Raw genomic sequence first — 12500 nt, forward strand, 5'->3', positions numbered from 1 at the left:
TACTTCATAAAAAAGACTATACTTACAAACAAATTATTTATTTAAGTTATGGATATTACGACCCTAGAATATCGGCGACCTCTATAGCTTTATTTTGGAAAAATTCTCATGTTTTTTTATAAAGTAGATATCGACAGTTATCATTAATTAATTTATAAGTAAATTCATAGCATTTACGCTCTTTAAAAATGTAATAATTCTCATATGCAAATTATTATGAAATATTAAGAAGGCAAGACTTGAAACGGCTAAATTTTACTAAATATTGTTAGTGGAACGTACTTGAAATATATTTTCTTTAGATTTTTAATGAAGTAACGTTTACGATATTAGTTTTATATTAATAGAGTATCTAGTAATAAAATTTTATACATTTTCCTCATAAAAACGTTTTAAAAACAAATAGCAAAAAATTTATGCAAAAGAAAATTTTCTTTTAATGTTATGCATAGCTGATTTGAATGTTATTCTGTGAAATCCAAAATATTTTCATGGGGATGCAAAAAACTGTCCAAAAACTGGAAGAATGAACCAGTAATGAATATTAAAGACAATGTATGATCCTTGTGATAAGAATTAATTATAAGAATACTGAATCTAATCTTTTACATAAACAGATACACACAAACACAAGCACTTACAGAGTTTACCACTATATTGGGAAAATAATAATGATTATTGCCCAACTATCTCCTTTTCATCTTCACACTCCTCCTCCTCCTCCATCCTCCTACCCAATCTCCCCTCCTCTACTCCTCCTCCTCCTCCTCCTCCTCTTCCTCCTCCTCCTCCTCTGCAACCACAAACCATCTGTGGCCTCCTTTGGGAACCTCCTTCAGAAGTTCCCCCTCGTCCCAAGTAATTGTAAGAAACTCCTGTTTCTTAATTGGTCGTCTGATTTAAGAGACATTTACTCCATCGATTGCGGAGGGAGATCGTCCTAAAGTTTGGCTTTTTTTTCCTTTTACCAGAGGGGGGATAGGAGCTACTGGGTGAGGGGGGAGAGGGAACTGGAAGGGAAAGGGGAAGGGAATAAAGGGTCGCAATTGCTTTTATGAATTTCCTATTAGGCTATTATATCCTCCGCCCGTGCCACTTAAGTGTGTATTACGGAGAATTACGGGCTTGTGTTTTAAGAAGCGGCTACTAATAATTGAAATGGGAGTCTCTCTCTCTCTCTCTCTCTCTCTCTCTCTCTCTCTCTCTCTCTCTCTCTCTCTCTCTCTCATTTATCAGTCCAAGACTTTTTTTGGCATATTGAAGTACAATGTTGATGCACTTTCAATATTAATAATACATAATACCCTTTTTTCTGTTTGATCATTAATGATATGAGTGGAAAAAAGTTTATTATATTAGACTGACTCTGATTTAATGATAATATTCTTCAGCGTCATCACATATATTATTCCAAGTTTTTATGACATGGAAAGGAGAACCAAACAAATAAAAATAAATAATAATAATAATAAATTTAAATATTAAAAGTAACTTCCTGAAATGAAATACAAGATAGATAATAAGGAAGGTACAATAGAATGATTAAAAATAGCATTTTACTGTGCCTTTAAGATGATTTAATTGCTTGTTACTTCGAAAATTAAATATGCAAGCGTTACCATTATACGAAGCAATAACAAATGCGACAAAAGCAATAGAAAGAAAAACGCTAATAAGAGAATGTGAATGAATTAGAAAAGAGCCCTAAAGTTGGACAAACGAAAGAGAATATATAATAAAATAAAGACAGTACCTGACTGATGCGTCTCCTTAAAAATAAAAATAATTAACCGCCAAAGAAACACCAATAAGGCTGTCGAACTAAACTAAGGTAACTTTATGATAAACTCTACGGGTTTCTCACTCAGCGTTTCACTATCTTTCCCTGTAAACGAAATTCAAACTGCTGTAAATGGGCTGCTAAAGTATTTCTCTTTGCCAAAGTATGAACTTTAAATCTTTACTGCCTAATGGTAACGAGTTCGAGAATAATTATAAAGAAATTTGGAACTCAATATAAAATTAACTCAAATGATGCTGCCATCCTATTTACCGGGACCTCTTTAAGAGAGGGTTTACCTCCTTCATATTATTATTATTATTATTATTATTATTATTATTATTATTATTATTATTATTATTATTATTATTATTATTATTTATTTATTTATTTATTTGCCAATATGCAACCATAGTTGGCAAAGCTGATGGTCCAAGGGTTTCTAGAGGGGAAAGTCACCCAAGTCAAAGAGAGGAATGAGGAACGAATAAAGTGTTAAGAGAAATAACAATGGAAAATATAGGCGATAAAACTATATAAAATAACGAACGAGACTTAATTGTTTGTTAGTCTGATAATTTGCGTCGTTTAATCAGGAGAGGCTTATTTCATTTCCATTAATCTATTACTTAATAAATATTAAACATTAGTCAGTGTTTTATAAATGACGGCAAAAAATACCAGAATATATCGGTGAATAATGAAGAATTTTCTCTAGTGATTCTAAGAACAGAGCTGTAGATATTCCCATTTCGGTAATGTAATTAAATTTTTAGTAATATTTGTAAATAAAAAAATAAATGAATAAGGAAAAATGAAACGATTTATTGGCAAGATGAGCCTCATACTCACTTTCTTCATTATATTCGATGACTGGAATAACATGTCAGTTCATTAAATGGGACTTAATGTCCATATCATTATTGCAATGTATTTAATGAGAGAGAGAGAGAGAGAGAGAGAGAGAGCTAATTAATTTGCCAAATCCAAAATGGTTACCGATTTTAAGTAATCTTTTCATAATAAATAATAATCATAATGTTAATAATATATGCGTTAAGAGGCAGGTAAGAAAAATAAAATTGTATCGATATGTAAATGATTACCATCGCTTCAACAAAACACATGACTGTATAAGCCTTAATTGAAAGATTATATAACAAATGTAAATTAGAATAACAAAAACCGGGAAAAATAAATTAACGATAAGTTCGACATTAAAACCGAGGTATTTGCTCCTCCTCCTCTTTCTTTCGTTGTTTAATATATTAATTCACAAAAGAAGACAAATAGTAATATTCTTTTTTGTCCATCTGTACACTTTATTTTACTTCTTATTATTTAACAGAAATCGAATAACCAAAGAATATAAACAATCACTTTATATTTTGTTTCTTTCCTACTGTCGTATCTATATTCTACAAAAATAAATAAAATGAAAAATGAAAAATCAAACATCTTCTCACCCACTCCAATTCCGTCTGACCTTCCTTTTCAACGAGAAATGCGAACAGAAACAAAATATTACGATAAATAAACAGTCAGTACATTTCACTTTCTTTCTACTAAAAAAGACAATCATTACATCTTACTCACCTCTCTTTTTCTCCTCCTTTCAAAAGGAGAAAACAATCATACCTCACTCTCTCTCCTTCTCCAGAAATAGAAAATCAGTCATTACTTCTCACTCATCTTTCTCTCTCCTTAAAAAAAGAAAATAATAATGACATCTCACTCAACTCTTTCTGATCCTTCAAAAAAAAATCACTACATATCACTCATCTCTTTCTCTGGTCACCTCTATTTTCTCTTCTTCTTCTTCTTCTTCTTCTTGGTCTCTTTCAAAGGGAAGAGATTGCCTCACGTTTTATCGGCAATCCCAAACTTAGCCATTGCCCGAAAAGTTTGCTGTCTGAGTGACGACGTCGCCGCACGTAAACTCTCAATAATAAAGACGTTTTAACTTGTTGCGAGGTAACTTTTTTTTCTTTTTTTTAGGCTAGCTTTTTTTCGGATTTTTTTTATTCATTTTCTAATTTTGGAGCCTTTTAAAAGGAAACGAAAGCTGATGACTTATTGTGTATGTGTGTGTGTGTGTGAGAGAGTGTATGCGAGAGAGAGAGAGAGAGAGAAAGACCTCTGAAGTAACTCTGTGAATCAATATTTATAAATGCACCCCGTGTCTAGTTATCAACCATAGTTTGTATTGGATTACACTATTGCAAAACACTCTCGTTCATGTATTCAAACATATATATTATATATATATATATAATATATATAATAATATATATATATATATATATATATATATATATATATATATACACGCACACACACAACCGTTCCCACCTTCCAACCCAGCACAATATAAACACTGCCTATCATCAAGAAAATGTTTCTGCTCATTCCCCTTTTTCCTGACGAGTCTTATCTGGCGAGCTTTTATTTTCGTGTGTATGTGTATCTTTCTCCTCCCCGTCCCCTCCCATCTTTCCTCGCCTGTCTGCTGGACCCAGTGTGCATTTCCTATCATTTTCTATCATCAGGAAACGGCGAACCGGAAGGGAAGAGTCCCACCACACCGGAGGAGGGTGGATTCGGGAGCGTTCACATCTGCGCGTCGGTGCCGTATCCCAGCCCGGGAAACGTCTATGGAACGTATCCCAGAAATCCTCGGACTATGGCGCCCAACTCTCCGCAAGTAAGTGCGAAAGAGAGAAAGGGAGAGAGAGATGTTATATTGAATATTCGTGGTTGGAAATTATGAGAAGGAAATGTAAATTTATTGACTGAAATAAGTGAGAGAGAGAGAGAGAGAGAGAGAGAGAGAGAGAGAGAGAGAGAGAGAGAGAGAGAGAAGTTACTTTCATCAAAGCGCTTTTAATGTTTTATTAAGTAGTTTGGTCAGTTTGGTGTTTACTTCTAAAATCTTGTATAGAAGTAAGAGTGAGTCTACAGGAGTGAATTGTTTGGCTACCGTATTTTGTTTTTGTTTAATTGAAGGGAAAAAGAAAAGGATATTAAAAAAAGGAAAGGATCGTTCACTTTGATGTCCCTTTTTCAATACTTCATCAGAGAGAGAGAGAGAGAGAGAGAGAGAGAGAGAGAGAGAGAGAGAGAGAGAGAGTAATGTCTAACTGATTTGAAAATGTGAAACTTTGTCAAACAACCACGGACAAGCAGGTCCAAATATATTGGTGAGCAAAATAATTCATGTTGTACCGCAATAATTAATAATAATAATAATAAAATAATAATAAGGTTGCAGGTCCACAATAATATAGCATGTGAGTAAATGGTCTTTAATGGATATTAAAAACTTTCGAGCCTTGTACTAGGTTCATCTTCAGTCAAGTGACCATTATGACTAAAAATTCGTCGAAGTAAACTTCTGAACAGGACAACTCCACAACGAAGAACTCAAATGAATGAAACGATCAACAGCCCAACTAGGTAGTTCCGTTGTTGATGTTCGAATTCCTGTTTGCCATTCTGCCGGAACGTCTTGTGGGCTGTGATGATGCTGCATGGTGTTCCCCGTTGGCGCGGCTGCACCATTGCTGAACGTCACGTCCCTTGTGCTGTTGATTTTAAGACAAGCCCTGTTTTTCCTCCGTCTGCTGTTGCCCCCTCTTTTGATCTCCTCTCTCAGATAGGATACAGCGGCAGCAGCAGGCAGAGGAGAAACTAGCATTGTTTTAAACTCAACAGCACAAGGGAGATACGTCCAGCAATGGTGCAGCCACCCCACCGGGGGAATACCATGCAGCAGCATCACAGCCCACAAGACGTTTTAGCAGAACAGCAAACAGGAATTCGAACATCAACAACAGAATTACCTAGTTGGGCTGTTAAGCACTTCATTCATTTGCGTTCTTCGTTGTGAAACTGTCCTGTTCAGAAGTTTACTTCGACGAAGTTTTATAGTCATAAAGTTCACTTGACTGAAGATGAACCTAGTACAAGGCTCGAAAGCTTTTAATAACCTTTATAGACCATATACTCACATGCTATATTGTTGTGGACCTGGAACCATTGTCATCATTTTCAACACGGAAAACTGTGACCAATAATAATAATAATAATAATAATAATAATAATAATAATAATAATAATAATTTAAAGAACAATAAAATCTAAGATTTTCAGTCGTTACTTAGTAAACTGAACACAACAATTCGATCAACTTAATCTGAAACAGACAGTTAGAGAGAGAGAGAGAGAGAGGGAGAGAGAGAGAGAGAGAGAGAGAGAGAGAGAGAGAGAGAGAGAGAGAAATTTATTTGGTTTCAATTAACAATTGGCTAAAGCTTGCTATCAACAACTTTGTTAAGGGAAAAGTAATTGTATGTGTATATAACAGAGAGAGAGAGAGAGAGAGAGAGAGAGAGAGAGAGAGAGAGAGAGAGAGAGAGAGAGAGAGAGAGAGAGGTGGGGGGATGATATTTTGTTTCAATTAACAATTGTCAAAAGCTTGTTATCAATAACTTTGTCTGGCGAAAAATAATTGTGTATGTGTATGTATCAGAGAGAGAGAGAGAGAAAAAGAGAGAGAGAGAGAATATTTGGTCTCAATCAACAATTAGCTAAAGCCTAAACAACGTGACTCATAACATTCTGGACACGGAACAACCAGATCTCGACAAGGGTCTTTTGTAGTAATACCCTTTTCTTAACGTTTTCCCTTGAGGTCAAACAAGATCTCGAGGGGAATTACCATACAAATTGGGTCGAAAACATTTTAGGAAATGCTTAATTAAAGAGCCACCTCCTACAAACGCCCTGTTTCTTCTAACACTGCTTGTTTATGAGGACTGCAAGCACCACAGAGATTGTGGAACGTAGTATGCTCGCTGTTCCTAATGTAAACTGGATGGCGTGAGTGTTGTCGTAAAGAGACAAGTGATATGCGTTTTTCCATTATCAAAACTGACACTGGTCAGGTTTTGAGATATTTTAAGATAATGGTATTCTATGAAGTAGGCAGATATTTAAATATTCTTCATAAAAAGTGACTGTTTAGTATATGCATATAGTTATCTTGTAAGATAGAAAGTTTTAATTCCTTGTTAGAATTAACGACGATTAATTTGGAAATAAGGCGGGTCTGTTACATGAAGATCTATTTTTCAGCGTTAACAGAAAAGTGACATCTGTCTAATTTGGCATTGGAACCGGTTACTGATATATGGCAATGTTTGTTAAATATCTAGAAAATGTATTGGTGCAAATAGGAAAATATTGCTGGCGTTTTAAGTAAGAAATTGGTTCATTCTTTATAAAATAGTTTGTTATGATAGACTTGCTTCATTTTTATGAAAATATTGATGCAGTTCGAAAGTTATGACGACCTTTGACGTGTGGAAGTTCTCGTCATTACTTTCTTTATCCAAAATAAAAATTAAATTGGAGCTTTTAATGCTTCACGTTCGATGATTTTTTTAATGAAAACTGATTTTTTAACTTGAATGTGATTTTGGTGTCTGTGATGGGAGGCTGCTTATTTAATCATTAAAAAATCACTCTGCTGTAACTTGACAAAGGCGTGAAACATTTAGTACTTTGGTAATGTACATTAATGTTTGTGAATTTATGTAATTATGTCCATGGACTTTTGCGTTGTATTTTTAAACTACATTTTATTTATACTGGAAATTAAAATACTGAATAAAACCTCTCCATTTTTTTTTTCAGAATGGTGAGCTTATGTACGCGGAGTTGTCTTTCCCCAGGGGCGCTCCCCAGTACCCCCAAGGCACGATACCCCGACGCAAACCAGAGCCGACTATATATGCCCAGATAGACCACGGCCTGGGCCCCGTCCCGGTGTCGATGGGCGTCGTGCCAGTCAGCGGCATGGGAGGCAGCGTCGTGGGGACCTTAGGTGGCACCATGGCGTGTAACATGGGCACTGGGAGCATGTGCCACACGGCACCCATGGTCAGCAGTGGGTTATGTAGCAGTCCGACCGCCATGATGGGCATGAGCGTGGCCGTGGACCCTGCAAACCTCTCCGTTGCGTATACGACCCCCGCCCCTCCCCCCCACGGCTTTGGGGGGAATCCCCTAACTCCCCCCGTGGTGCCCGAAGAGGACGAGCAACCCACCGCAGAGACGCCGCTCATGAACAATCACAAAGAGAGCGAAGTGTGACCCGTGGCTGACGTGAGTCAGACTAAGTTCTAGTCCGGTCTCGTCTCCAGTTCTTTTTCCAAGTGGGTGCTGAGGATCGTTCGTTCACGCCATGCCCTGCATCTGGAGCTCTCTGCCGACCGACTTCCAGGCCGCCTGACGGTTTCCAGATTCGTGGTCACAGCGTTGCGGGAGTGATATCCCATCGCGAACGGGACAAGAAGAAGAAGAAGAAGCAGAAGCAGAAGAAAACTATGTAATTATATATTCATAACTGATTTTGTTACAGAAAGTGTTTGTTCACTGCTTTTACAAGCTGAAGGTGGCGTACCGTCACTGTCTTACTCACCAAAGAAAGTTTATGGGTCCTAATTACGAAATTCCTACCGAGTCCATATGAGCCTCAGTGAGACTGCATCTTGTATGGCCGACCTCTGTATATAAACTCTCTCATGAAGAAAGTGCATTTTTAAATATTATTTTTACATTATTTTCCTTTTGTTTTCCCTCGGATGTGTATTTCCATCCTGCCAGAGACTTGCAGATTTTTCCATAAACCGTCTGAAGTGTTTTCTCGAGAGAAAATATAAAAGTAATCTTCTAAGACTTCAGGGCCACTGATTTTGAAGAAGAAATGAGTTCTGAAGGGATGGATCATCAACGGAACAAGTGTATAAACCTTTTTTTTTCCAATGTTTTAAGTTTACGAAGTCCAAGTGATTGATTATCTCAGCATCTTGAGAAATAATTATGCCTTGTCTCGTACACAAAGCAGTTAATTCCTAACGGAAAAGAAGAATAACAATAAATAGAATATAGTCAAATTTTGCCAAGAAGACTTGGTGGTGTGATACCACTAATGTGACTACAGAGCAGAAGGTCCAGTGGTAATGAATGGGCTTTAGAACTATACCTAAAACGCTTGTCCCAGAAATCGATTTTTCTGCACTGACAGTGTCCCCATTTCTTAAGAAAATGTCGAAATTTTCTGTGAATCTCCGTTGGTGAGGAGTCAGATATAGTTGGAATGAAGATGTGTGGAAAAGAAATAATATATCAACTTCAGATAGTTATTTTTTATTTAAAGTCTAAGACAAATAGTTTTCTACTAGACACCTGTCTCAATCAGCTTGTATGTGGTTATCAGTGTAGACGACAGAGGAAATAAAAGCAATCGGAGACAAAAAAAAAAAGAGGAAATAATTCTCCGATTTATGTAAACATAATAAATGTCTTTTGGCTGACTTCCAGAACTACATTAGTATAGTTATAGAAAATCATTTTAACAAAATGTATAGCTCAGTTTATACGAAAAAAAAAAACAATTTCTATACACGAGAATCAAAAATGAAAACTCTCATGTTATCACTTTCCACCGGGATCAGTGTATATATTTCCGTAGATCCAGAATGATGTTATTTTTATCACCTTATTTCTTGGCTTCGTTACAATTTAAGTTGTTTCATTTTTTAAATGAAGTGTAAATTCTATTTACATATGAATTTAATTTTACGTAAATAAACAGAGAATGAGCAACAGTCACTTCTTCCATGAAGAAGAGGTGTTGCAATCAGTTTACTTCTTAATTTAGAGGGTGTGTCTGTGTTCAGGATATAGGTAGGACTGAAACTGTGTTAACGGGTTATACAAAGGAGTTTGCTCCAGAAGGATAAGGCACCCCATTCCTGTCGCACTGGGAAGTCCTAATTGATGGCTGGTACTTTCCCAAATGTAATCAAATCTTTTGAAAAAAAAATACTTTCACATTCCATTCTGAACTAAAATGTATTTGAATAACTTATGTCCATCGCTGGGGTGTAGAGGTAAACATGTGTGATATATTTTAATATTTCTTTAATTTTTAGACTTTTTCTATTCATATTTTAATGACAATCCTTTAATTACGTTCCTGTGTTCGCTTTTTTTGTTAATTCTGCTATTGGAACTCGCTGTGAATTCCTGTTGTATATAATTTAATGGATGTGTTTTCGTGTTCATAGAGACAGCTTCAACTATGATAGAAAGTCTGCGAGAAAGTAAAAACAAACCGACCAATTTAAGCTAAGAACATCAAACCAAATCAAATGTTTTACGGTACATTCAGGTTGTAAATATATGATTTAGCTCAGTGACAAAGAGCTATGCTGAATAGAAGTCTTTTTACTATGGTTTATGTATGTTTACGTTTTCAATTTTCTTGTTTTTTGTTTGTTTTGTTCAAAGAGTATAAAGTATAATTGTTATAAAAATTTTTTGCAAATGTGCAGTTTTTCCACTTTCCAAATAATTGCTATAAAAAATTACGTATGGTAGGCTTCTTTATTTTTGGCAAAATTATAATAAACTAACAGGGCATGCCATATGCACGTGCTAATACGCTCACGAAAAAAATATGATTAATTAATTTCATTTAACACCAAAAAAAGTTAATTTACACAATAAATATATAACGCTCTCTAAGAAAATTAGTTACATAAAACCATAAAGATAATAAATATGATTTATGCTTTCTGGCCTGGTTATGTGTTTGCTTTAAAAAACGATGCATTTATCGTTGACGACAGGCTAATATGATCAGTATGCCGTCATGACTTTTAAAGATCATGGTCGTGTAAAAAAGTAAAATTGATCATGGATCATGTGTAGTCCTTACTGTTAATTTCTGTTGCTTCCGTCCGTTACCTTGCAGCAGTGTTACCAAAAGAATAAAAAAAGTTAGAGTTCTAGAGTGCAGTGTTGCCATGAAAACTAGAAAGCCTCACTTTCAGAATGAACATTCGTTTCACACACACACACACACACACACCACACACCCACGTGCACACATACATATATATATATATATATATATATATATATATATATATATATATATATATACTATATATATATATATATAAAACATACAGTGGGCCCTCGTATTTTCGCGGGGGATGCGTACCATACCCCTGTGAATAGTTAGAACCCGCGAATAGTTGCAACCCCTATAAAAATGCTTTAAACCTCCTATTTTATTAGTAAAACAAAAAACTCAAGATAAACTCACTAAAAAATTTTATACCTGGTTTTTTAATAGTTTTATCACAAAAGGTTCATCTGATGATGAAATTGATTTAAAAAAAACAGGAATTTGTGGATATTTCCCATAGAAAAATACCGTGAATAGCTGAATTTTCCGCGAATAATGCAGGAAATGTTCCCAAGAGAAATCCGTGAATGTGTGAGTCCGCGAATCCGGAGAACACAAATACGCGGTGTCCACCACTGTGTGTGTGTATATATATATATATATATATAAAAAATATATATATATATATATATATATATATATATATATATATATATATATATATAATGTACACACTATCACAAGAGCCTGGTAACACTTACGTAACATAGTTTATACAGAGAGTCCTATAGAAGAAACTTAGTTTTCTAATGTCCTCATGATTGGTGTCTGTTACCATGTTTCACGTTATGTTGTTGTTGTGAGTGTATCTCCATATAATATATATTCTTGTAGCAAATGTCCAAGTTATCTCTAGCTGAATATCTGTCTCTTTTTATTATTATTATTATTATTATTATTATGATTATTATTATTAATGAAAAACTGGATAATCTAGAGTATTTTCCTGCTGAAGCAGATTTGTTTGAATATAAACTTTTTAATTCACAGGAATTACTCTAATTTTATCTTGTTTTTATTATTCTCAACATTCAATATTCTGGTCATTTAATTATTTTTTTCGTTATAAATTATTATTATTATTATTATTATTATTATTATTATTATTTTATTAGTATTATTATTATTATTATTATTATTATTATTATTATTATTATTATTATTATTATTATTATTATTATTATTATTATTATTATTTCCAGTTAACATGTGCAATTAACCAGATAAAAATATGCCTGTGCTGAAAGACCAACATAATAAAGATTCAGATTTATTAATTTACAAAATTAACTTGGAAGAATCAAGTTAATTAAACCCGTAGGCAATTTATCAGTTATGCTATTTAGCAAGTTCGATGTTTACTCATTTCTAGTCAATAACCTAAACTGCAATAATTTTTTGTTTTTAAACCTGCCACTACTGCAACTACTAAAACTAACACCACTAATATAATTGTTTCTCTTATCATTACTTGTACCTCACTCATAATTTAGATTTTAAAGTTCAGTTAAGTTTTCTCTATATTTATTATTTTTAGTTAGGATCCTACATTTTATCAGATCCGAAGAATACATTTCTAGTTGAGAACATGAATTGTGATTGACTAATTCGTAACCAAGCTGGTTTTTACACTACATTTACGAACCTCAGATATTTCCTTTTCTTTAATTTGAGTATTCCTCTTGCCTGACTCAGTTTTTATTTCAGGAATATACTAGAGAATAAAGAAGAATGAGAACAATGCATAATTAGTCTACGAATCAATAACTTTTAATTCAATACTAAAAATTTTTTTGTCTTATATATTGATTTGAAGCTCAATGTCCTTAAAAAAACAATTACCAATACATAGCGTTCAAATCACCTGAAAATTTATTAAGTGCGACTGAGGATTGC

At 34.2% G+C, this 12500-nt stretch overlaps 1 protein-coding gene and 1 long non-coding RNA gene across 6 annotated transcripts in view; one reads left to right on the top strand and one right to left on the bottom strand.

Annotated features, from left to right (window-relative positions):
- LOC135224442 (synaptogenesis protein syg-2-like) overlaps positions 1 to 9240 on the top strand; it is a 287540-nt gene extending 278300 nt beyond the window's left edge. For all 5 annotated transcript variants that reach the window (XM_064263433.1, XM_064263429.1, XM_064263432.1 and 2 more), the window contains 2 exons: positions 4330 to 4484; positions 7478 to 9240. In XM_064263433.1, coding sequence (XP_064119503.1) covers positions 4330 to 4484; positions 7478 to 7936 — 614 coding nt within the window. In that variant the 3' untranslated portion in view covers positions 7937 to 9240. The remainder of the gene's footprint in view (positions 1 to 4329; positions 4485 to 7477) is intronic.
- The window catches only part of LOC135224443 (uncharacterized), a 175523-nt gene that overhangs the window by 69927 nt on the left and 93096 nt on the right, over positions 1 to 12500 (bottom strand). The gene's annotated exons all lie outside the window — the stretch shown is intronic.

This window comes from Macrobrachium nipponense, chromosome 12 (assembly GCF_015104395.2).
Source record: "Macrobrachium nipponense isolate FS-2020 chromosome 12, ASM1510439v2, whole genome shotgun sequence".
NCBI lineage: Eukaryota > Metazoa > Arthropoda > Malacostraca > Decapoda > Palaemonidae > Macrobrachium > Macrobrachium nipponense.